The 27,025-nt window shown below is 38.1% G+C and overlaps 3 protein-coding genes across 5 annotated transcripts in view; 2 read left to right on the forward strand and 1 right to left on the reverse strand.

The window, feature by feature from the left end:
- LOC110840456 (follicle-stimulating hormone receptor) overlaps positions 1-16,114 on the forward strand; it is a 59,928-nt gene extending 43,814 nt beyond the window's left edge. For all 3 annotated transcript variants that reach the window (XM_087352639.1, XM_087352641.1, XM_087352640.1), the window contains 12 exons: positions 3,700-3,777; positions 5,069-5,143; positions 6,161-6,226; positions 6,671-6,739; positions 7,747-7,821; positions 8,005-8,122; positions 9,509-9,601; positions 10,257-10,663; positions 10,960-11,255; positions 12,050-12,278; positions 12,816-13,229; positions 14,543-16,114. In XM_087352639.1, coding sequence (XP_087208765.1) covers positions 3,700-3,777; positions 5,069-5,143; positions 6,161-6,226; positions 6,671-6,739; positions 7,747-7,821; positions 8,005-8,122; positions 9,509-9,601; positions 10,257-10,663; positions 10,960-11,255; positions 12,050-12,278; positions 12,816-13,229; positions 14,543-14,720 — 2,098 coding nt within the window. In that variant the 3' untranslated portion in view covers positions 14,721-16,114. The remainder of the gene's footprint in view (positions 1-3,699; positions 3,778-5,068; positions 5,144-6,160; positions 6,227-6,670; positions 6,740-7,746; positions 7,822-8,004; positions 8,123-9,508; positions 9,602-10,256; positions 10,664-10,959; positions 11,256-12,049; positions 12,279-12,815; positions 13,230-14,542) is intronic.
- A 1,757-nt stretch (positions 16,115-17,871) lies between these two features.
- Mgstl (Microsomal glutathione S-transferase-like) lies at positions 17,872-21,890 on the forward strand. The gene is made up of 3 exons (XM_087352645.1): positions 17,872-18,108; positions 18,992-19,071; positions 20,122-21,890. The coding sequence occupies exons 1-3, from the start codon at positions 17,977-17,979 to the stop codon at positions 20,363-20,365; spliced, it is 456 nt and encodes a 151-aa protein (XP_087208771.1). The 5' UTR covers positions 17,872-17,976; the 3' UTR covers positions 20,366-21,890.
- Positions 21,891-23,989: 2,099 nt separating this feature from the next.
- LOC110839846 (glutamate receptor-like) lies at positions 23,990-25,675 on the reverse strand. Its single transcript, XM_022084383.2, has one exon. It carries the CDS (start codon positions 25,673-25,675, stop codon positions 23,990-23,992), a length of 1,686 nt encoding a protein of 561 aa, XP_021940075.2.
- Between the last annotated feature and the right edge of the window lie 1,350 nt (positions 25,676-27,025).

A 27,025-nucleotide genomic window follows, 5' to 3' on the forward strand; every position in this document is an offset into this window, starting at 1 on the left:
GCGAGAATCTGAAATCTCAAAATAATGTTCTTAATTATTCGTGTTTTTTTTCCGTCTAATCACAATTTTATATAATTAAAATTATACATAAGATATTAAAATATTATTTACATATTTGGTACAAATTTTTACTACATGTTTCGGTTACATTGAACCATCTTCAGGTGTAAAGTTAAAAGTTAAAAATTATAATCTTATAAACTAAAACTTAATTACTGTTGTTGTGTAACTTCTGATGATGTTTACTTCCAAATTCATTGGAGTGAGGGTATATTTTGAAGTGATAGTGGTTTAACATTGGCCTGTAACGTAAATAATTTAAAATATTTTTAATTATTACTGAACTTGAAAGAACGAGTATAGAAGACAAAATGTAATAAGGTAAAAATAAATAAATAAAGTACCAAATATGTAAATGATATTTTAATATCTTATGTATAATTTTATTTATATACAATTGTGATTAGACGGAAAAAACACGAATAATTAAATTTTAATTCACAAGATGACGCAATTATATCAACTTATAATGTTCTTATTAAATTGTAGGGGATTTGTAAGGGATCGGCCATGTGCATCTTCATTGCACTATCCTGTGCATTTGCCTGGAGATACTGAGTAAAACCACAAAATTATTTTAAAAAGATATTCGCTGTCCCAGTCGAGATTCCAACTAAGGCCCTCTAAAATTAGAACTGGAAGTGATGATTATTTAACCTTTTCAGGCGTAATAATAAAATAGCAACTGTTTTGCCAGAATTTATAGCGCTGGATTACGAGTAGATCTGTCATGAAACTCTGTAATTAGAATGCCTTTATATTTCAACAAATTCATCTTTAATGAACGGGAACAGTGTTTACTGAAGGTGGGCTGGCGAACGGATAATGGGCTGAGGTAAACAGCTCCATCTATTGGAAAACAAACATGGTTAGGACTGAAGCAAAGCAAAGATCTTACGCAGGGGTGAACAATAATTATTGTTACACTTCTTTTCAAAATTAGCGGATCATTTCTTCGTCCGTAAAAATCCGCGCTAATTTTAAAATCCTGGAAATCCAATTCTGTGTAGCTAGAACTACAGGGTGATTCAAAAGGTAAGATTGCTAATGTAATCCTTGTACATTAATAAAAAAACAAAATTAAGATAGTAGGAGAATAGCAAAGTACGGTTATTTCAGCGGTATGTTATCGGACTTTCCTACCTTCAATGGCCTCGACTGAGTCACGATAACTTCGGAGGACATGGATTCCTATTCGAAAGTTATTCTCTCTGAGTCCCCTCTATACGCTCCTTCAGTTTGGCCCTAACCTTTTTAATCAACCTGTATCTTCGTCCACCAGGCTGCATGTAAGTCACAGCTCAACGCAATTCCAACCTCAGGTAATAAATTCCTTGAATTGTGAACTGCATCCATTAATTGATACTTTGTCAATTATTTTCATCATCTGTCATCCCTCCATTCATTCATTCCATTCCATTCTTTCTCCTTTTGTTTTTTGGATATATTTATTTAATTCCCGTCTTTTCTTCAGTCTTCGTATATCTCTCATTTTAGACGCATTCACTATTTCAAGTTGCAAAAATTCTCCCGTTGACTTCGTTCGTCACGTCTGTCTCAGTTTTAGGCGGGGACTCCCCGCTTGAGCGTCACCCGGTTACCATGGTTACCTGGTGGATCCCCCCCGTGAGGATCTCGTGTCAACCGCGGGGAACGCTCATCATCCATCCTCGGGGCGTCACGATAACGCCATTGACGCCCATGGAACTCTGACCTCGCCATTCGAGAAGGTCAAAGGACGAATTCTGGCCGACGCCATCTTTGTTACGTCGCGTTTAATTACCTTTTTTCTCTGTTTCTGCTTTCGTAATCTCATTTTCTCGCAGTTAGAGGCGCCCTCTCTCGTCGACAGCAGGTACATCCACGTAAAAAAAACAGAAGTTTATTGGGAGCGGCTTTTTCAGGGATTGGTCACGTGGGCACAGCTAATGATACCTTTGTGAAGGCACTCACAAACCGTCAGCCTCGAAGCGAGTTCGTCTCTTCAAAGCAAAAGGTAGTTGGCCTCAGCTGATTACAGGGAAGTCTTTTGTTACTAACGACGAGCCAGCCTTTGTTATCTTCCCAATGCGGGGTCTTTTTTTTTGGGGGGGGGGGGTTGTTAAAACAAGGGTTTCTCATGTGTTGAACACGGACAATAGTAATTCTTGCAACGTTGTAGTCGAACTCACGACACACAGAAACTGCACATCTGAGTGTAACGAGTAAAAAATTTTTATCAGAACGTCCTGTGTATTTCTAGGGAGTAGCATATTGTTTTATTTAAAAAAATAAAAATAAAAAATACAAAGCATTAGGTTCGCATTTTTATTCAGCAAAACAGACCAGATTTACAAAATTTGTGGGTTTCAAGGTAGTTTTGTAGGTAGTTACCAACGTATCAGAGGATGTTCCTCCGAAACGTCGGTATACTTGCAAGTCCACACGGCATCACAACTCAGATGACCACAATTGACAAGGCCGGTGATGTTTACAGATCAGTCAGTGTCTGTGGTTGAATATAACTTATTTTAATTTATGATTTATTTGCACTAAATTTTTATGACTGTAATAATATTTTCGTAACGGAGGTAATTTCTGTCAGCAAATGTACCTACGACGAAGAATACTATATTCACTAGCTGTTCTTGGTCGGGGTCTGCTTTGCATTGCAAATATAATAAATTCATTCAGAAATGAATGAAGGAGTATAGGTAATGGAGAAGCCTCGATGTATTCGTGGTGATTGTACAGCTGGACGAGCCGCTGTTTGCAATACAAACTTTGAGCATGCTGACGTAATGTCAGACACAGTGAAGGTCGCTTGTTGCCCGACGTCATTTCCTGTACTACGCGGTCCGCGATTCTAATGCGGTCCTCAAACCTTCCGGGACATGGAACGGCGTGACACATTTATGATGGATGAAAGACATTGAGATTTAAGTGGACTTCATCTGACGCAGACAAGAGCCAGAGGTTCAACACCGCTGTCTGAAGCTATCCTGAGCCATTCCCTTCCACCAACATCAAAACCTGCTTAGGTAACACAAATTTTAATATTATCTTACTGTCGTCTGGTCCTCTAAGTGTCCGCATTCAAAAAGGTTTACGAACCTGCATTCTACACAAATCCTCCCCGCCCCAGTACAGAAATCCATCACCAGTCGCGGTTTGGCGAAGAACCGGATTTCAAGTTTCCGCTGTTCCCCGTTTTGCCAACCTCAGTGTTTGTCAGATATCGAGGATAAGTAGGATTAATTGACACAATTTTCGTGAATGACGAATTCGAACGAATATGGATGCGGTCGTGGACTATTTAAGGTAATACCGCACTACTTCCTGAAGGTTCTGAGGAAAACCTTGGAAAATCTTCCCCTATATCCTGTCTTCGGGCCGATATTCGAAGCTGATGAGCAGAAACTCCCAACCATGTATATCAGATTCCTCAGAATGTGAGATTTGAGATTCTGGCAGCGTTAAGATCTCGATGTACGTCTTCCGACTAGTGAAACCTTGTTGATTTCGTGGCAGATTCCAGCATTTCGGGGAAGCATACTGCCTCCATCTTCAGGGAAGACCAACGTGGTGGATATATTTCACGGGGCAAGCAAAATAGGATTCAGTATTTGGTGTGACACTCTGCTTTCAATATGATTACAGATACATTTCCGAAGCTCCGCTGCTGAAAGAGTTACCTGCGGGAATATTCGATGGACTGACTGATAAATTCCTTTCCCTGTAAGTATAAAGTTGTGTTTCCTTTACGTAAAGAAGGCTTCCTGTATTCTTGTATTCCCTTGGAAATATACCTAGAATCATGACGGAAGCTTCATTATGAGGCGGCTTGGGGGCTTAAACTTTCGTGTTCCACCCAAGATAAAGTCTGCTTCGTTGTTTATAAACTGAGGGTCCATGACACTGTCACGAACTCAATCAACGTTCGGTCTCCTGTTAGTGGGCTCCGGTACGTGAGAACTTGGCTTCATTACTGTCCAGCGTGTTTACGGAGCGGACATGTACATGTTTATCTCTCGTTTTATAAAAGTGCAGTAATCCTTTGCTAGATATTTATTGATAGATTCAGTTATGGGCATAGACCTTGAACTTCATGTGAGTGGGGGTGTGTAAAGTAACGTTCAGGGTGACTGTATAGATTTATGCTCAGTTTAATCAGTTGAATATTTTTAATTCTGCTGAATACATTGTCGCAGAATTCTTGGAATGCGTTTATTTAACGACAGAGCATGATTCATCAGTGATTTCATCTGCAGAGATTATATAGTGTCAAATGAAATGATGATCACGAATGACAGTACTGATTTGGAAAGAGGCAGCTATTACCTATTTAAATGTACTATTGCGATATTCTTTAGGAAATAAAGATAAAAGCAGCGAAAAGCTTAAGGTAGGAAGCCCGTAAGCCGATGGAAAATCGAACTTGGTCCATTCCTATTACGGATACAGACAATGCAAAAGCTTGTGAAATTAGAGAACGCTGGTGTTCGATCAATGCTTATAAATTTAGAAAAATGTGAGGGGATGATTTAAAAGTTGAAATGAAGTTAGGGGAAGATCAGGGTAGCTCAGAATCCGCCGAAATCTCTCAGTGGGTGGATGTCCCGAGCCCCAGGACGCCCGTGTAATTAACGTCCGTGTCAGACACGGTATCTCAATTAATGAAACGGTGTTTAACGATGTCAGTTAAGTAAGTGCTTCCTCGTTTCTCTTTGTTTATCCAGGTTCCGTTTATTGTTTTAACAACGTAAATTATGCCTTTGTTACCATGGATGTTATGCACAAACAAAATAACACACTTTTCTAAACGAAACTAAACATTAAAAAATTTAAAATATATGTTCAGTTCTTACGATGAAAAAGGATGAAATATTTTTATTTGTGTTACAGAAAAGCTTTTTAAAAGCTGTGGCCTTAGAATCTCATTCCAGGACTGGTGATTGGTGATATTTTGCTGACGAATAATCTCATAAATATGTCACTCCTCTGATTAAGTTCTCTGTGTTTATTTCAGTCGAATAATGAGGACAGGACTTGAATATCTTCCAGACATGTCTCACTTCTCCCAAGGATCAATAATGCATATGATGTAAGTAATTCGACATAAATGAGACACAGACTTCTTAAATTACAAATGCCCACGACAGGTTTCAAATTTTACAGAGTAAAACCTCAGCACTGAAAACTACGTGAGGGATATTTTCAATCCTGTTTTCTGCCTTGTACAAATTTTGTGTCAAGGAGAAAAATCCTCTGAACTGAACTTTATATTTGTATATTAGAAGCCACTTCTCTTTCTTGGAAACGTGAAGCTTTTTCCTTCAAAGACGTATTTTATTTTTATTCTGACTTTTAATAAAATTTTAAATTCATTTTAAATATCAATGGCAAGTCTCCAGTATAGAGTGGGCAGAAAGATTATTGCATCTCGGCTAATGCAATTGTGCAAAATTATCCTTTTACCTCATGCCAGACGGAGTCACGGGTTGATTGGTCGCAAAATTACAATGAGTGTGCAAGGAAAGGCTTTTCTTTTGTGAAACATTTTTCCTTCTCATACCTAAAGAGACCTCTGTGGGAAATCACATAACCAGAAGAATGTTTGTCATACTGCAGCTTATTACCATGGCAACGGAGTTTAAATTTTTGTTCGCACTTTTCATTTACGTTCCTCAGTTACCGCAGATTCAAACAGACGAAGCTTATAGGACGCACGAAAAGATGTGAAACCTTTCCCATAAACTCTTCGCTGTCTGTCGTATGTCTTCGTGTCTCCAGCTCAAAATTATGGACGTTCTTTCATTAGATCTGGCGTATGAGATCGTCGCGATGTATTGAAACTTAATTTATATTCAGATCCACCCGTTGTGTACCGAGAGGAGGACTTTTAATTCTTTTACACTGTTAAAATATACACAGCGTAAAAATATTTCAGATATGAATTATACATTTCAAATTACATAATACTTATTTTATTATAAGATGTGTTTAGGAAATTTAATATAATTCTATACTATCTTTAAGATCTCTGATGCTTGTTATAAACTTTCATCTTTAAACTATTCTTCCTTATAGGAAAGTATTAGCACAATGCTCTGTGTTTCAGTGACTTGGAAGGCAACAGGATTCGAGAAATCAAGCCAAATTCTATCCGGGTCAAGGCTTATCAACTGTAAGTATTTTTTGTGCCAAGACGTAAATAACCCAGATTCTCCGCTCTCGCGCCTTCCACAATATCCGAAAGTATTTAACCTCAGTAATTACAAACTGTACGATGTGATTTTAGCAAGTGTGATTCCACAAATGCTGTCAGTTCCCTTGGTTACAACCTAATACGTGGCCAAATTAAGATATTTCGGAACGAATAAAGATCACATTCATTACTAAATTTTGAGAATATTAAATTTTGGGGATGTTTGCTCACCGTAGAGTTAAGAATTTTGTTTTCCGTGATTTTATAACGTAAAGATTAGAATAAACAAAATTAATTATCTCTCACATTAAAGGAAGGACAAGTGATGAGTGTTTTTGAGAACACGACGCTTGGGGTAATATTTGAACCCAAGAAAGATGATGTGACTTTAATAACGTAGACGTCTTGGTTCTTTCATTGTAGGATCCTCAACTACAATGCCATACGGTCGGTGGATGGGTGGGCATTCAACGGCTCGGAAATTGCTAAATTGTGAGTACAAATCAGACGTCGCATTCCCTCATATGACAACTTCGCCACGATCGGTGGTAAACTACGATATTACTTGCTGCTTGCGGCATATTCTGTGAAGTTGTATGCATTTCAATCATCCGAATTTTAATATAACGTTATTACATTTCGTATAAAAGCTTTACAGATTAACGTTCTTGCAAAGTTTGATTAATTTTACCTCGCGGCTGTAAGTACCTAACTATTTAGTTTAAAGGAAATGTTCAGAGAAAACTCAGTACAAAATAAATGTATTAAAATATGAATTTTTTGCTGTAGCAGACATTTAAGAAAAAAAATATCAGCACAGTCTGTTGGAAAAAATCTGATTAGGTCTCATTGCTATTATTGTATTTTTTAAAAATTGTCAAAAGTGTATAGGATAAGATCCAATTTCAGGCTTTTTGAACACGGTAATGGACCTTTCTGTGATTTTCCTTGATTACCTGTGGAACTGGGAAGTTACATATATATTATAATAATAGAATGAAAAAAGATTACGTATAATGACTTTAAGGTAATTGAGTTTTCTGTCAAAATATTTAACATATTAAGTACATTCCTCTGTACATGATTGGTTAGTGTATTTAAAATAGATCTAACTACAATTTATATTACCGAATACCAACATGTTAAACGAACCTAACCTAACCTAACCTAACCTAACCTTGAAACGTAAACTTTCATTGTTATCATTTCCTGCACACCAGATGTTATATTGTAATCCCATTACGATGTTTTCAAGGCGTCGTTTGTGGTTTCAAAATGCCCCCCGCAGTGACGAACTATTCGTTCCTGTTGAGGAGCTCTATGTTGTTGATGACGTGTTCATAAATCTGCGATATAAGATTTTGACTGACAGAACGCCGTATCAAAAGCAGACACTGAAATGCAAATCAGAAGTTGCACTATGTAAAAAAAAAAGTAGTAAACGATCATATGAACGAGCTTCAGCAAGGCAATATTTGTATCTGTTTATATCTTTTCAGGAGTCTTAAAGGAAATCGAGACTTAAGTATACTTTCCAGTGAAGCATTTCACGGCCTGAAAAGTCTTATAGACCTGTACGTATCTTGCACAAGTTGCTTATTTGTTTGCTGTTTATTTAACGATGATGTCAGTAGATCAGACTAAAAAAAATCATATTGACATAGAAAATCATGATTAATAAACGTATCGTCTAGTCTAGGCAAGTATATTGAAGTAACTGAAGAAAAATGTACCGTAACTAGGTTCATTTCCCGCAGGGACCTCTCAGAAACTGCAATCACTCGTTTGCCAACCGGAGGACTGGAGGGTCTTGATGTCCTTAGGATACAGGACACAGAGTCCCTCAAAGTCATCCCGTCTGTCTACACCTTCAAGGTCAGTATCAGTTGCCGCAAACCCGACGTAGTTATCGGGTGATTCTCGAGATTAAAATATAATAATAACAGTAAGAAAATTGATTAAAAGGGGGACAAGGTAGCCACGCGCTTTTAAAACTTCGTTTCTGCTTGTGGAATCTGCCACAAGCAGTCGCTCTGGTTGCTTGAAGTCATCGCAGGGACCTTAACCTCATCTACAGTGGCTTGAGGCACAACAGATTTTGTTAAAGTATTGGTAGAAAATGAGGACAGAGTGTTCTTGACATATGGCAGCTTCCCCCTAAAGTTTGTTTTCTGCCTCATATTATTTTGAATCAGAAATATTAGAAGTTTTTCCTCACTAGATTAAGAAAGTTGGCTGTTTCACCATCTGGACCACACAGATGACTGAAGTTTTAACTTATTAAATATTGTTGGGGGGGGGGGGGGATCAATAACTGAAGGAAATATTTTCTGCTTCGATTTCTGGAGACGTCGCCCAGCAGAACGGATGTCGTGTTGTGCACGTATGATGGTTCTGTGTACTCGGTTTGCTTAGACGAATTTCTGACAGAGTCACAGAACAGTCCACTTCGCATATCTTGACGAATTTTTCATTACCATTTATCAAACGGATGGATTTAAAAGCATGTCGAAACGATGATGCCGTAAGACAGTCAGTTCTCATTTCGACATACAAAATAATATTTTGCTGATGAAAATTTAGTGGAAACAATGAGGTCAAATTAAGCGATCCGGAAATTTCAATTCGATTCATATCCAGCCATTTGCATTTTATACCTGTGAAATTGCCTAAATATTTTTATTTAAAAATTTGTATGGGGGAGGTGAACACTGCAAGTTGTCGGCCGAATTCGTCTTTAGTTCGTAAAGGTTTAGAATAAAATAGTTAGTTACAAATAACACGAAAAATTTGTCTACCTACACCTACAGATGTTATCAGGCTCTAAATGAGATAAATAATCTTGAAATAAAACTGTCTTTGCTAAGTTATATTATCACTTGACACCAGGGTCTCCCATTTGTAACAAAGACAGTCCATGCATTTGTAGTCTCATGAAAATTTGGTTTATAAGTTTCCATGGAATCGTGCAAATTAAATTTTTAAACAGTTCTCACATGGACGAGTATGAAGATGGCTCTCTTTCGGGATGTAGCATCCTGTAGTCTGGCAGATATTGACCGATGTTTCAGATGAACTTATTTCATCCGTCATCATTACCCTGATGATGGAGGCAGTAGACGTCTATGAAACATCGCTCAGTATCTGTCGGACCACGCGGTGAAACATCCCAGAAGACAGCCATGTTCAGTGGACAGAGTTTTAGATTTCATTAACTAGTGAATATTTTCTTAATTTCTCTCGATTTGTGATTTGTTGTAGCATCTGAAGGAGGCCTGGCTCACGTATTCATTTCACTGCTGTGCATTCAAGTTTCCTGCACGTCATGATCCCACCAGACATGCGCTGCACCAGGTCAGTGCATGTTCTAAGTTGGCGTCGATGTTCAACTTCTCAACACAGCATAATTTAGAACGCTGGCCTTGTAATCCTGGGGTCTCGGGTTCGATTCCCGGCGGTGCCCGAATTTATAACTTGTGTTGGGCAAGGCCGTGGTCTAGACAACACGGAGTTTTCCTCCGGGGGCTTCCCCGGTTTCTCCGTGGCATCCCAACAATTACTCCATTCACACACAGAAGAAGGCAATGGCAAACCACTTCTGGATCATCTGCCAAGAACGTATATGAACAGGTCCCAGTCCGAGAAAAGGATGGAAGGATCCTGTTCATATGGACCTGTCGTCAGACAGAACACTACAAATGAAAAAAAAAAAAGTTTAACGATGTTTGAAAGTTGGTTCCAAGTACCGATGTTGCAACGTCATGTATACTTGTAGGAAGATATCAACGTTTCGGAGTAATATACTGCCTCTATCTTCAGAGCTGATGCCTTGAAAAGAACCACTTAGTGCAGCACTCTGAAATTTTGTGTGGAAGTAGACTTTCAAAAAATTATGCATTTTTGTTAGAAGTTCACGGACGTTTCAGAGGTCCTATTTTTTTGCGTAAGGACTGATGATGACGTCTCTTCATTTATTGACAGTGAACAGATTCAAGTGTTTTTGTTACAGGCTTATCTCGCTAAGGTGCGTGAAAAATGTCCCAAAGACTACGACGAAACAAGACAACGAAATAAGCGGTCCACGACACACACCGTGTGGATTGGCGCAGTTCCCGACTTAATCTCCTCTTCACCTGACTACGTTCCAACTCTGTCGTACAGCGACTTATGGGATCCTACTTATGAGGACGGCCGTAGCTTCGGGCCGATATCAGCGGAAGGCTACCAACCCCTGGTGGACGGTGGGGTCCAGTCCGACCAGGACCCTCCAGACGGCGAGCACTGGCATAGCAACGCGGAGCCAATAAAGTTGAATGCTGGAAATGACGGTCCAACCCTCGACCACGGAACTTTTCATCAGACCACAGCAGACGTGGCAAGGAAGTTACAAGCGATATGCGGGAACCTCTCCACCAGGTAATTTCTATGGTAATCATTCCCCCACCCCCCACGACCGTCGCTCTCCATAAAAAAATCTTATTATTTATTGTCGTGGTCCACGTCAAAGATGAAATAACGCTTAAAAATCAATGTATAATCAGGGCTTATATTCCTTACATACAAACACACATGAAATTAACGTAGATTAACGTCATGATGGTGGCAGTACAACTGCGAAACATCGATGCGTGACGTAATAACCCGGAAGGCTGTCGTCTTGATCGTCCTTAATCCTCCGGTTATGCACCTGAGTATCCCTTTTATTTTTCTAGTTCGATACACGTGAAGTGTTCGCCTGAGCCGAACGCGCTGAACCCCTGCGAGGATATCATGGGCTTCACGTGGTTGCGTGTCAGCGTGTGGTTTGTCGTGGTAACGGCCGTCGTGGGTAACCTGGCCGTGCTTCTCGTGTTGCTTAGCAACGTGTTCGATCTCACAGTGCCCAAATTCCTCATGTGCCATCTCGCCTTTGCTGATCTCTGTATGGGAGCTTACTTGCTGATACTAGCTGTCATGGACGTCCACTCCAGCGGCGTCTATTTCAATTTCGCCTACGGCTGGCAGATCGGTAAGTGTGCTCACTGTTCTTGCACTCGTATTATCTCCCTTCTCCTCTTACGTACATCAACATTCTTCCACGTAATCTACCTTCATTGTTTTATAAGAAAGTATGTGTGTCTGTACCCGTGAACCCAGGTACGAGATTTCATTACACTTTATGCCCTTAAATGTTACCTAACCTTCCTACATTTCCGTTTCATTATTATTATTTATTTTATTTAGTGTTCTGTCTGACGACAGGTCCATATGAACAGGATCCTTCCATCCTTTTCTCGGACTGGGACCTGTTCATATACGTTCTTGGCAGATGATCCAGAAGTGGTTTGCCATTGCCTTCTTCTGTGTGTGAATGGAGTAATTGTTGGGATGCCACGGAGGAAAACTCCGTGTTGCCTAGACCACGGCCTTGCCCAACACAAGTTATAAATTCGGGCACCGCCGGGAATCGAACCCGAGACAACCAGTAATATATTCATGGAGACTGTGCGAACTTCTGACTTGACAGCGACACTAGCGCCACTTACTATACCGTGTTGACATTGTGGACGGTAACAGATTTTCGAAAAAATACGAAACTTTTCTTCGGGGTCATATTTTGTGAATGTAAAGCAACCGACCAAAATTTATATTTAACTTCTTGTCTCCTTTCTTTCTCGCCTTCCTCTGCCTTTAATCTTCAGCATCTCCTTTCAGTGCAGTCCACATTATCGCCTGAATGTGTCTCGCTGTGTTTCCGTATACAGCATCCCATTTTGTCATCACGGTCCATGTCATCTCCACCACATGTTCGTGTTTTTACAGGGGCCGGCTGCCGTGTTGCCGGGTTCCTCACGATTTTTGCTAGTCAATTGTCCATCTACACATTGTCTATTCTGACTCTGGAGCGATGGTTCGCAATCACTTACGCCATGTACCTGAACAAACGGCTAAGACTACGAACAGCGGCACAGATTATGGCTGGAGGATGGATGTACTCCATCACGATGGCGTCACTCCCTCTATTTGGCATCAGTAGTTATTCTACTACCAGGTAAAGTTGGTAATATTGGCAGGAAAAGGTTACCCAGTTCTAAAATAAACCCATCTGTCCTTTTTAAAATGTACCTATTTCGTATCAAAATATTTACGCGTATTCGAAAATTCCCTGTTTTTTTTCCAGAGATTTTCGTAGTTTATCTTCAGTCTCTCCAGCACAATATTGCGATGTTTTTAAAATGACGCCATTTTAGTTTTCTTCCACGTGCTTTCCAAAACAGTTGATAAAGTGTCGTAAAATTTACCAATGACCGAAATCGGACATGCGTCTGTAAGTAAATTTCTGCTTTATTTTTAAATTTTCAGACACACTTTCGACAGAGTTGTTTAAGAAGCACTTTTTACATTGTTTATCCTACAACTAAGTGTTTGTTTTTTTTACTTGTGGGTAAATTATGATAAAATTGGCAACACTTCTATGTCTGGCTGTACTTAAAACAAGATTCTTCTTTGAGACGCATTCTGTAGAGCGTTTATTTTTTAAAACCAAATTTCCCTCTCAGTTGTGACTAAATTGTTATTGTGTTGGCAGCATCTGTCTGCCAATGGAGACGAGAGATGTGAAGGATGTGGCGTATCTAATCGCCCTGCTGGTGATGAACGGCCTAGCATTTGTGGTGATCTGCATATGCTACGCCCAAATCTACCTGTCGCTGGGTCGCGACACCCGGAGGTGTGGCAGTCCGGGTCGCTCCGGGGCCACCACCACAACCGGCGAGATGACAGTCGCCAAAAAGATGGCGCTCCTCGTCTTCACCGACTTCGCATGTTGGGCGCCCATCGCGTTTTTTGGGCTGACGGCTGTAGCCGGATATCCTCTCATTGACGTCACTCGCTCGAAGATCCTGCTAGTTTTCTTTTACCCCCTCAACTCGTGTGCAAATCCGTATCTGTACGCGATACTTACAGCGCAGTACCGGAAGGATCTCTTCCTGCTCCTTGCCAGGTGACTATAAAGGCGGTCTCAGACATTGCTGGAACAATTTTAACCCAACAATTCTCGCGTAATATCCCTCAGCACTCATTTATATACCACGAAAATTAAACTCAAAAGTAACCAGTCCTATCTTACTTTGCATTATTATTATTCATACTTTAATATTATCCGTTCAGTCATTCTTGAATTGTTATTACAGACAGCGATTTTAATAGAGGCTTCCTAGGGTTTCAAGAAAATCCTAAAAAATGTCCCAACTCAACTATTATAAACCAAACCGTGGCCACCGACTTGTTATTCTGTCGTTTTATTGACTGATGTTTCATGATTAACATCAATAAGCTATTATTTGAGCAGAATTTGTAAATGTTTCATGTAGAAAGTGTTAAATTTTATGCTACGTCAGTAACAAACTTCGTAAGTCAACAAGAATTCTCGAAACGTCGGTAATAAAGCCCATATCTACCTCGTGTTATCGCCCATAAACAGGATTCTGTTTTGTAAAATCCTTGTCACGAGTCTCGTATAAAATCCCAAATAGTCTATAGTCCGTCCTGAAACAATACGTAATTTGTGCCACTTTTATGAATTGTTATAGCATGAAATAATTTTCCAGGAATATGATTTAACTATTCATAACCATAAATATGACAGCTGATGAGTAAATTTATTTTTAGGTTAGGTTCTTTGCAACTGGTAATGAATTGTCCCCATAATCGTCACACGACTGTGTGAATTGTATGAAATAATAAAACTCCTTTTGTGAAATATTACTGACTCCAGAACAGTGGAATGGACGAATTAGTGTCAATAAAATATGCAAAACAGCTTTCAGTTGCCCTCTTTGTCAGTATACGTAATGATTTTCATTGTTGTCGCCGATTACGTACAGAAATATATTTGGAATAAATTTGAATTTAAAATACCGAACATATTTCTCGTTTCCGTTAAAACGAATTTTTAACAATAGAGAGAGAAAAACAAAATGAAAACAAGTAACCGCAAATATTACCACAATATTAAAGACTTTGAACTGCAATTCAAACAGATTTTCTACCAAATAACAAAAGAAATTTTATTATTAAACATCATATGCAAGATATTTATGTAATATTTGAGGTTATGTAGATTTCTGTCTTCTGGGTTGTTGCGCTGTGTAGTCTGGACGATGTTTACCAACGTTTCAGAGGTCATACTGCCTCCGTCATCAGGGCGATCGCCCTAAACGTCGCAACGTCCCAGAAGACAATCTTTTTCAAACTCGTAGCCTTAAGCTGTCATTGTACTATCAGAAACATTGCCCAGTTATTTCTTATTTGCAGGTATGGCTTATGTATGAAGACAGCCCAGCAGTATAAATTGACGTATTCACTAGCGACTACAAACAACTCGAACCAAGTTCCTTTAGTTCAACGGAGCATGATTCTGATTTCCCCGCAGAACCCACAAACCAGTGTGACAAATGCCAACGGCGGTCTACACGCTGAGGCTTTCGTGTGAAGTTAGCAACTAGCGAAGTGGCTAACACTCCAAGCGGTAATTTAGTATACACGTCCACACGTTAAGTTCTCTGCGTATTCAAGGTTTATAATATTCGACGACGTTGTATCAAGGTCGTTTATTATCGACGATATTGTTGATAATACGTGAACAAAGACGAGAAATGGGAAATTAGTCAGAAACTTTTTTTAAAAAAAAAACTTGAAAGAGAAGAAATGGCTCGACCTTAGATCTTATATTTTTTTCAAAGAATATCTGTAGTTACCACGACAACGGATAGGCCCTGTTACTGGCCTATACGTTATACCATTTTGAAGTTTTTATCTACAAGTAAGTTATTTATTGACGTATATTATCAGAGGCTTTGCTGATTCGTGATCTGTTAGATTATCAGTGGGAAGTAAGACGTAGAAAGGGGGGATGTCACAGAAAAGAAATCCATTCGACTACAGAAAGAAAGACATTTATCGATATATCGATATATCGATATGCCACATCTTAACATTTTTTCGCAGGACAGTCACAGGTACCAATGATTCTATCAGGAAATTTGAATTAACTAGGCTGTTTTTAGTTATTGCTTTGTTTTGAAGGGGCAATAACACCGAAAAATATAAAATTATACTTGATTTCCAGAGAGCGCTTTCAGTGTCCCATGAGAGACGGTGTTTTGTTTTTTACATTTACATTCCAGCTTTAATTCCGGGATAGGACATAGCTCAGAGTTATTCGTGTGCGTTGCTTCATTACTTTCTAGTACTAAAAGTCCAAAATTTTTGAAACTGGTACTTCCTGGACCTGCTTTAACCTCGTTGCTGTGAGAACCGGAAATCTCATTGAAAAGGACAGTGTTTCTGAGATACTTTGGTTGTGACACCGTAGGCAGACTTTTGCTTTCTCTGTATCTCGTGTATAAATCTTTTTTTATTGTTCCTGAACAAGGAAAAACGTGTCTCTAGATTAGCTGGCTTTTTATTAGCCTTTATTCAGCCTATGACGGAGAATTTAAACTTGAGAAAGATTTGTATTTTTTAAAACGAGTTATAAATGGCACAAAAGACTAATATTACGATGTCGTATACGTAAAATATTAACTTCAGGTGTGGAGTTTCTCAATATTGTGTATTCTGTCTTATTTTCCTTGCATAAGATGTCAGTTGCTCATCATATCCCAAGGGTTTGTTTGCTCAAAGGTGTACACGGAAGTTTTTCATATATTTTTTTTCTTTATTTTTATATGAATGCACAAATTGCTTACGTCTATCCTAATCGTCATAGTTTTCATACATGTTGTGCAACCCCCCCCCCCCCAAACATTCCCAAAGCTGTGAATATATGACTCAATGTGATTGTAATTTAAGGTACCTGGCTTTTATAAAGCTCAATTTATATTTTTTAGAGTTTATATTATTTTAAATAACCATTCAGTACACTAATGTTCTTCAGAACTTCCCTTTTCCCTTCAAAATCCCAATTTCGGTTAATTTTCTTTGTGTCTATCTCTGTTGTGGATATTCTTGCATAATTATCACCATTAATTAAATCTAAATATTCATAAACAGATGACGTATAGTTTATATCAACGAAAAAAGCACTGAAAATATATTTTTTCATTATTACATTGAAAATAAGCTCTCTTCTAAAAAAAAAGACAGAAATTATCCGAATCACGAATGCGATATCTCGTTAAAAAAAATATCATTTGCGTTCGACATTACAAAATCTGCAGTCGTCGCTACCATTTAAGCTTTCCAGAAATGGAAATTTTAGTTTTAGTGGAAATAGGCGTAGAGTATCTGGCGTTTACATTGACCAAGGAAATAGAATTTAAACGAGGCTGCCAGATTTGTAGAGTTAATATCGCGTGATGACTCTTTAAATAAAGCGGACTGATGAAATACTATTGATATTAGCTTAAATTAATTTTGTATAACAGACATTAAGTTACACATATTTTCAGTATAAAATAAATTAATAAATAAGGACATAAGCCTAATTGCTTATTTCTCCAATGACACAATTGATACAACACAGATACAGGACAAAAAAAATTTAAGACTGCCTTGTCTTTTGTGGGAAAAAAAACTGCTATAATTTACAACTACGTACTTCCAAAAAGTAGTCCGTATTTCATTAATTATTGGCTGATCAAAAGACGCGGTGTTATTATGGAATTAGTCAAAAACTAGGTTTTACTTGATGACGAAATGTTGTCAGGAATTTTTATATAACATTTAGAAGAGATGAGGTTAACGTTTTATGGCATCTTGCGCGATGATTCTGCTCAAATTGTTGGTCTTCTGTGATACGCTCCTTTGCTGCACAGTTTGTATGGTCATTCTGAACTTAAAGTACATTTAGCGCACTCTCGTAGCCGCTGAATGAACTACGTGTTATATCCGTAACATGGGTTGAACTTCGTACATTGAAATTGATAACTCACACTTTTCTGTGTTAGCAGGATCACATGGGTCACGCAACTTACATTGTAGTATACTTAGATGTTTGAATCCTAGAAAAAATTCTTTCGCGAACTTAAACAGCATAATGAGAATCATCTTTATTAAAACGTACCACCACTCGCTTGAGAACATGGCTCTTGATTGCGGAAGAAGAAATGCGAGTTCAGGTAAAATTTTAATTTGTTTCTCCCTTTCACTTAGTAGAAACATAATGTGAATCGATAAGGATTTTTTTTACGATTTTCGATTAGCATAACAATACTGTGTTTCCAACCAAATTAATACAAAGTCAATAGCTAACTATCTAATTAGATGGCTAACGGAACCCGAAGGTTCATCACCGAATTAACCAAAGCCCTCCACCGGACCAAAAATATCAATAGCTGAATTATAACTAAATTAAAAAAATGCATAGTTTTAAACGGTTGGAATCATTAGTTCGATTCCCATTTCAGGCCACTTAATGATGGGCTGACCTACACGTCATGAAGAACTGCCAAATGTGTAAAACGAAAAATGAAATAATTGAATATAGAAATAACACTGAATTGGAACAAGCTGAACGGCCTGATCTATAAAAAGCTGTAAGAGAAAGATATGGTATAAGTAGTTAATTAATATTTAGCGATTATGGCCATATTGGCCAGGTTTAAGTAAGCATGAAAACCGTGGAGTCACGATGGTGTTGGTAATCCTGAATGTCGTGAAGGTCACGAGCGTGGATGCTGAGTCGGCGATTTAGATAAACATCCAGTAAGGATTCGAGAGAGTTGATTTGATCTGAAAGGACGGTCATGGCTACGATAGTGGAATTGCTGTCCAGGAACAACCCAGTGTTTACAGGTTATGTCTTCTATGCTACAATACTTATCCTCAAACTGCTGGCCATGTCAGTTCTGACAGCACGTCAGAGAATGAGGAAGAAGGTACGTGACCATGGTTATGTTCTAAGCTCATACTCAGATGGTACTGGTTGCTGTAACCTTGGGCATAAAATGATTTGAGATTTGGGCTTTCATCTACGTCTAATGCTAAGGTTAAGAATGCATGGAACTTTACATCTGCACTCTGTACACACAGAAAGCAAGTTTATGTTTTCTTTGAGGTAGGAACGAAATTTATAAATAATATTTACCCAATTTCACCATTAAAACATGGTAGGATAGGTTAGAATGGGCTAAGGACCAGTAGCATACAGATCCTGCCAAACTGTGAAGCATTACACTTGAACATATAATGTGAATACTAACATTTAGTACAAATTATAAACCAATACACATATAACTGTATAGTTGTTACACCTATTTACATAAATGTTTAATCATTTTCACTTGAAGTAAATTATTCTGTCTACTGCAAGTAGTGAGGTAAAAAATAATCTTTCATTGCTGGCTTAAATAGGTGATGATTTTAACTTTTAATGCTATCTGAAAGAGTGCTGAATAGCTTGATCCCTGCTTAGTCAGCACCTTTCTGATAACCAAAGAGATAACATCTTATTTATGCCATGTGTTTATACTGTGCATGTAAGTGAGAGTTAGTATTCACTCAAAAAGGGAAGTATATTACATTTATTAAATATATCTCTGCAAGAGATTATTCTTCTAACACATGCCGTTATTCTGATGATGTTTTTATTTTTTAAATACTATTTTAATGTCTGTTGAATTTCTCCAGAAGATACATGGCATAGTAGAATGGAAATAAACAAGTAAACTAATTTTAAAATATGTGTTTTCAAAAGTGGCTTAGTATCCCTAGCAGTGGAAAATAATATTTCACGTCCTAGTGATACATTCTACTTTGCAGGTGTTTGCCAACCCAGAGGACAGTGGCAGGTTAAAAGGGAAGGTGAAGTTTGATGATCCTGATGTCGAGAGAGTTAGAAGGTAATACTTGTTCAGTATGCATTAAATCATATTCTTTAATTAAAGGTAAGTAATGATTTTAAGTTTTATATGCAGCTTTGTTACACTTTTTATTTAGATTTTCCCATAATTTTTATGGATAATTTATTAGTTTTAATATATTAATAGTGAGCCATGTTGCCCAGACAGTAAAATTACAAAGTTCAGTCTCAAGCAGCAGGATTGGAATTGTATGCAGTCTTCACACAAAAAATAATCGATGCATAATTTTGACGTCTGGCCATCTGTATGTTTCAACTCTGAAATGGACTTTTATGAAACTTTTTAATGAGTGTCTGTCCACATTAAATGTTGCTACGTGAATTTTATTTTGGTTTGTGCTAGTCAGTTATAACCCATGCTTTTAGTGAAGTACAAATGGAATTCTTTTCATTTTCCTAAAATGTCTCATGAAGTTGGTATGTGACAGAATACAAGTATCATTTATTTTGCAACATTTTCTATTTAGCGAATGAAATAAATTAATTTGTGATAAAATAAAGTCTGACTAAATTAAGAAAAACTGTAGTTAATAAATAAGAAAGTGACAAATGAGACAGAAAGAAAAAATATATAAAAAGAAAATTTTTTGACACTGCAGTATGATTGCCTTTCGAAAACATTTTTGTCTCAAATAAATGAAGGCTAGTGAGGTACGTAAATTCAGATTTATTTTGGTATTTCTCTAATGGTGTTTGTGTCTGTTTTACTTTTAATATCACATCGCCAGACGATTTGGGGTGGATACATCCCATGTGGATTTGTTGGTTTATTTAATGAGTGGATCACTGTGAACTGGGGAGGAAATGGAAGCAATGGTGGTGTAATTTAAGGTTCTACTCCTGAATTTTCAAGAAAGGATTGTTGGAATCCATTAAATGAACTTGGTAGTCATTTCCAGTTTCTAGTACCAACAACCGAACATGGGACTTTACATTTTTGAAGCTAGAATGCCACCTGGTACATTGCAGTGTCGGTAGTTTCACGAAGGGAGGACATACGCAGCATCAGCTGTATCAAATTTGTTTGCAGGGCCCATCTGAATGACCTGGAGAATATCCTGCCATTTATCGCGGTATCTTTCTTCTACGTGCTGAGTGACCCGTCACAGTTTGTGGCGATTAACCTCTTCCGCGCCTTTACGGTTGCCAGAATATTGCACACTTTTGTGTACGCAATTGTCGTCTTACCACAACCCAGTAGAGGCCTGGCATGCGGTGTGGGGTATGTCATCACAATCTACATGGCTGTCCATGTACTCCTCAGCCATCTCTGATGAAATCGTCACTGTACCACTCAAGCTATGGTCCTGCTCACATGATCATCAATAATCTAAGTTTATCAAACAATTCTTGTTACACTAATCTTAGTTTAGAAAGTTTTGGGGAGTTTGATTTCTGAAGCCATCTGCCCTGACTCAGGTCCTCATACTTTTCCTTTGTCCCTCCAGGCAAATGCCAGGACAGGACCATGCAATTCTCCACAGCCGTTTCCTTCCGCATCCCTTCATAGTCATTTTACTGTTGTCTTATGGTTTCAACTGTTAATGCTGTGTGTCAGGCAGAAATGGAAGAAAATACTTAATGAATGTAATTGTTGGTTTCTTAATGTCACCGATGTCTTCTGATTCCTCGATCTCCATTCTTTATCCATCTACTGTCCATGTTCAGTGTCAGATTATATAAATTAGTAATATTCGTTTTGTGAACCTACTGCCAGAACTGTTTTTGTATGTGTCATCTCTCATTTCATGAGTCGGAAGTAGTCGCAGAAATAAGTGTCTGAAAATTGTGACTCGGCGTGTTTCTACATCAGATGTAGTGGTAAAGCCATGGGCACATCATGCAAGCAGTAAACAGGTTAATAAAAGTACAAATTAAACATTTGTTTTCACAAGTAATGAAATAATCTACAATAGATCACGTCCATCGAGAAGTTGTCTTATAAAAAAAACTTTGTCCGCAGTTTTCTATTCTTCCACAAGCACGTGTTTTTTGTCTGTCCTTTTTTTTTAACTGTTTTAACTTTTGTATGAATTAGGGGATGGTAACTATTTGATTATTAACACTCGGTGTTAATTTTATAAATGCCCGGTCATTAATAATAATAATTTTTATATTTTGTTAAATTTAATTTGGTTTGAGCAACAGAACAATGCATTTTACCCCTGGGGCACTGTTATTTCTTTCTGGGTACTTGTGGGTTATCGGGACACATCGCTTAAAAAATAGGTTAGGTTAGGTTAGTTGTCATTTATTGAAATAAAATATAATAACTTTCAAGTATATGTCATTTATCCACACACATTAACCTAACCTAACCCAACCTAACCTAACCTATTTTTAAAGTGATGTGTCCCGATAACCCACAAGTACCTCTTTCTGTAATGTGTAATTTACTGAAGTAAGACCAGAAAATGTTCGATTGTAAGGAACTGGGCCCAATCCAAAATACTAAGGTAGAAAGATCGGTGCACAATGTCTGAACTTCAGTCTAATAATTATTTTAAAGTGTAGAAAATCACTTCCATCCATCCAGCATCTTCGTATCATGTGTAAGAAAGCGTAAACACCGATTTCTTAAGACTTTTTTTATGACTTGAGTAGAGTGGTATTTGTGGAAACAGTATGGGGGTACAAGTGGGCATTTTTCTTGTTTATTATGAGGTGTAATGGAGAATGTATAACACTGGGCACCGTGCTGACATTTTTATTGTCTAAATAATTGTTATGAAGGTGAAATATTATTTTATGGTTATTTTGTAAGTTTAAAATAAATTTTACTATAGTAAACAAAGCAAACATTTTTATGTAAAATATTTATTTAACCTTGTCCATGCGGGAATTTATTTAAAGAACCTTTTGTCATTTAATCACGGTCACATCTAATTTTTGCTGTTGGTAAGCCACGGGTAGTTTAACTGGTGATATGGAGGTAGGAGAAGTTTCTTAACGTTGATCTCAAACATCAAATAAACTCAGACCAAAAGTTTTATGTGCATCAGTTCCTTCATGGAACATTTAAATTACCCTCTGCTAATAAGTTATTCCTGGCAGAATAGGGATTTTTGTCTTTGAATGGCATAGTAAATACTGCATACTAAATGAAGATGGCCGTCTTCTGGGTTGTTGCGCCGTGTAGTCTGGTAGAAGTTCAGAGGTCCTTGCTTCGTCCATCTTCAGGGCGATCGATGATAGATGCAGCAAGGACTTCTGAAACGGCCATCTTCAGACTCACAACCGTGAAAATCTCAAATCCTGAATACTAAATGTTTGTAATTTGAAGTTTTTATTTATTTTTTTAACCATGCCAAAGGCAGTACCATCAAATTCATGATTGATAAGGGAGACATGAGGAAAATAATGTGTTTTCTCAGATTTTTCAAACTCTCGTTGGTTTTGGTGTTGTTTTATTGAATATACAAATCTCATTGGTGCAGAGAGTGTCACATTAAGCAGCACAAACATGCATTAATCATTTTGTTTCTAAACATAATGGACAGTTCACAAATTAAAGTCTGATATAATTTTTTTCTTTTTGTGGTTTTACTGAATATGTGACATCACACTTTTTCTAATTACATCTTAATTTATTTTGTGCGACATATTTTCACAAAATTGATGCCTGTAATAGAATGCCACCCAGAGCAACACACTTTATTTATTTGCAATTATTCATCGTACTGACAAATTAAATATAAACACTGATACATATCAATTTGAGCTTTATTTAAACGTTGGAAGGCAGGGGCTGTACGTACAGCCAACAACTCATTTTAGTGTAGACCTCACTCCCGATTTAAGATCTTTGGTTTTTCTGAGTTGAAACATGACGCAGATGGGCAGACGTGACTTCTACTTTGTATGTTTATTTTATGCATATCGTACAAAGAACATTTTAACAAGAACTCGTGAAAAAAGTGGTATTTGCTTTCCTTAAAGTCCTTTCGTCTGAATGGCGGTATTGCCAATGACTGTAAATTAATAATGACGCAGTTTATGACAAATTTTGGCACGTAGTTTTCACCAGCGCAGATGTCGGTTACATTAAATTTTCCATTTATAATTTCAGTGTTTTGCGCCACTTCAGTGTTCGTAATAACGTCAAGTACCATTCCATTTATTATATCTACATTGACTTCAAATGGCCATACAATACAATTCTAACCCACGAACCAAACTGTGATCAATATCAAATACTGTTATTCTATTAACATGAATTAGAGCCTGTCCTGTCAGACGCTTATATGACCTGACAAGTATTATGAATGATACACTTCTCATGTTCCATTCAAAATCTGCGTCGAAGTGTGTAGCGTTTATGTAAAAAAAATTCTCACGCGTAGCTCAATCGTTTCATTAGTTATTGCCATCAGACAAAAAGTTAATAAATGTATTTGTGCTGAATTACTTTGATATTTCACATTCCACAGAAATATTATTTTAAAATATGTTTAATATTTTTCAAAGATCTCGTACCGTTGAAAATATTTAGGGTCCTGCTTACGTCAGTAGTACTTAATCGCCTTAGAAGTTCACATTGAAAACAACTTGACATTATTAATGGCATGTCTTCAAGTTGTGAATAACAAAGGTGCTGGATTATGGCTTTTAATATCCACTTAATAATCCAAATGGATGTGAGAACAAAACATTTTAATTGCTTGTGACTTACAATAGAGGACGTTATACCACGTGTAACAATAGAATTGGAAATATAAGGTCAGGAAGAAGATGAAAGATTAGTATGAATAAGAAATCATGTTTCTGGTTGTACAGGAACAAGTTAAACAGAGTTAGTTTCGAGGATAACCTGCCTGAATCATAACTGTCTCTCAGCTTGATGTTGAAAGTGTGATACAGAAATTTCCTTATCGTTAGTCAAGTGGATGGAAACAGGTTCACTCAAAAGGCTTTGAATTAGCTTGACGAAGTTGGTGATGTAGCTTAAATTGTGATATTTGATGTAAGAAGAGTTCGCCAACAAATGCGAGAAAAGCGAAGCAGTGTCCAAGGAGGAGGAGATAGAAGGCTGGCTGAAGATATATCAAAAGGAATGTGGAATAGTTATCAAGAGGAGAAATTTTTCGAATTGACGCAGCTTTAATCCTGGAGGTGACTAATTCACTTTGCCACCAGTATTCTACCAGCCCGGCTTGCACTGCGACACTGATGGCACGGTTGAATCGGTACAGCAGCGGGCTTCCTTGAGGTAGATAGAAAGTTTTGAAACTGAGAATGACTTTATCACCAAAAGTACACAGAAGGGCTTCCCCATTGTCACCCAGGGTCTTATAAGTATTGAGATATTCAACCCTGTGATGGTTACTAATTGTCACGAAATCACCACGTTTTGCAACTCTCTGGGTACAAGCCTCAACGAAGTTACAAGGCTCGCTGTGTGTCACTATTTCTATTAGGTGTTTGTTCGATTCATCCTGCAGACTTGCATTCAAATCTGGATGAAATCCATACTGAACTCCAGACCGCAAAATGTCGCCAATACTTTGTATCTGTTTTTGAAGTCCTGGATCAACGAGATAGCTGGTGACGAATGTCTGGAATAGAGTGTTGATCGCTACGCTGTACCACATCCAAAGGATGAAGAAGAACCTCACCGGTACAGAGCTGGGCGCTGAGCTTGGTGATACACCCAGAACCACTGCCCAGGTGCAGAACAGACACCCAGACAGAGTCTTGTACAATGTCAGTTCGTGGACCCCACACTTCGCTAGGCATGTCAAGATGCCGGCAGCAAGGAGTATTGTCATGAAGATGAGAAGCCAGGCTGTCAGGGAGAACACTCTTGTGATGCTTTTCCATCGAGGGAATGGTTTAGCGCATGGCACTACCCACATGAAGCCCAGAGGACCGTGACTTACAGTGAAGTCCATGTCCAATGTCTCGTTCTGAGACAGTATAGTACCGGCAAATGCAATGTCAGCCGTGTCCAACATTAATTCCTTGTATATCCCTGTCCAGGAACCATTTTCAAGCTTTTCACCCCACAGTTCAGAAGGAGGATGTCTGTACACAATCGACATGTTCATTGTCCTCGCTGCAAATTCCAGAAGACGGATTTCAAAACCGCCTTCGTACGCCATGTTTTCTTCATGCCCAGGAATGGTAAATGGCGGGAAGGGAAATGTAGACACAGCCAGAGGACACCCCCCGAGGTCTCTTGGGGTTTCTGTTGGGAACAGAGTGGTATTTCTGTCGAAGTATCCGCCTTTGTGCATAACCCATTGGTCCATGAGGACCACGGCTTGTATCTGCCCGCATTTTCCTGTTTTGGAATTGTATGGGGACCAAGAGTAAATGTCTCGTGTATGCTGTTTTCTACTGGCAGCAACAAATATTACCGCGTTCGTAACCTTGCTGTATTTCAGCTCTTTCAGGATGACACGAGCTTGTTGTTGAGGATTTGGAAGAATTGTGTTCAGTACAACCAAGAATCGGCCTCTGGGATTCCAGGCTTTGCCAAATGACTTAAGATCTTGTATGTGTTTGCTGACCGTGCTAGACGTCCAGAGGATGTAATTGTGCCACTTGGGATAATGACGCTGATTTGCAGTGCCTCGTGCCATGACAATCGGCCATTTCAGAGTTTCGTGGAGATGTAACAAGAATGTGGCGTCACATGCGCTGGTATTTTGGGCCTCTAGGTCGTGCCTTGTGGCTTTTTCTGATGGTGAACAGACTTGTAGACGTCCCATAAATGGTAATTGTTTATCACAAGACACTGATATTACGACAGTAGATCCGGCCTCGAAGTATCTATCGCAAATGTTTGTAATACATTTCAGTTGTTGACTCTGCGTGTCAGTCTCGACACCATTTATGTCTGTCAGTGACTGGCTCTGCAGATGGGACTCAACAGTTCTTAATGCAATAACAAGCAACAACAACATCGAATCCAAATAAAATGAATCTTGTTTGTAATGTGTGGTTGTACCTACAACATGAAGTCCGCTGGCCGAATTTCATTCGGTCAATAGCAGTATTTTTTTTTCTCGTATTACGATTTCTCAATTGTTTTTAAAACTCATTATGCCACCGTCGTTCCGCGCCGGCTGTGATGAATTGTGCAGTTTTCTTATTGACTGATAGATGTAGTAACCATGAACGTAAGTTTTTAATAATTCTGATACATCAATTTTTAAAAGTTTTATTTAATTTGTAATCATAATCTTCTAAGGAGCATTCCACTGGGTTTACTGACTCTCTGGTAATAAAATTCGAAGATTTAGCACCAAAATCAATCATTGGAAATTGTCCTGCTTAAGTACAGTCTGATTTACATATTTATAGCCTACTTAAAAGCGGTTTTAGTTTTCATTTAAGCTTAATTAATTGGCTGATTCGTTCGTTATCCACTGTCTTGCCTTCTTCTGTCTAGTGAATTACACAGGATTTTAATTCAGCCTCGGTTGGTCAATGACCAACATAATACTCATGAAATGAAACAGAATAATCTCTTAAATCACAGCTGACGTTTTGAAGTAGTTTATAATATCGAGTTTAACTGCATCACAAGTATTTTGCACGTTTTAGCGGATATCTTAAAACTAGTTTTACCTATGGTTTGTTCTTGTCACCACGAATCCCACTTACTACGAAAGTCGTCCAATATGCTGTGTCTTCAGAAATCCTAAACAGTCGTAGTCATTGGTGCGTTATGTCAGCACGACAGATGGCCACAGTTAAGGGCGACATCGTATTATTGAGGCCTTCCTTTCTTATTAATAATCACCTGCAATGTGAATACTTTGGTCGTATTCCACATACAACGTACAAAATACGCTTCATATAACATTTGTATGTCCGTTTACGGTATTATTTATTTATTATTTGTAAGCAGTCTAGTACCGATTATCCTTGTCAGTAATTTTACCTGCAAATAGGCCACGACTGTCTTCTTAAAGTCATTCCTTGTC

Source organism: Zootermopsis nevadensis, unplaced genomic scaffold (assembly GCF_977971745.1).
Source record: "Zootermopsis nevadensis isolate Lab colony 2312 unplaced genomic scaffold, Znev_1.0 Znev_ptg000021l, whole genome shotgun sequence".
Taxonomy (NCBI): domain Eukaryota; kingdom Metazoa; phylum Arthropoda; class Insecta; order Blattodea; family Termopsidae; genus Zootermopsis; species Zootermopsis nevadensis.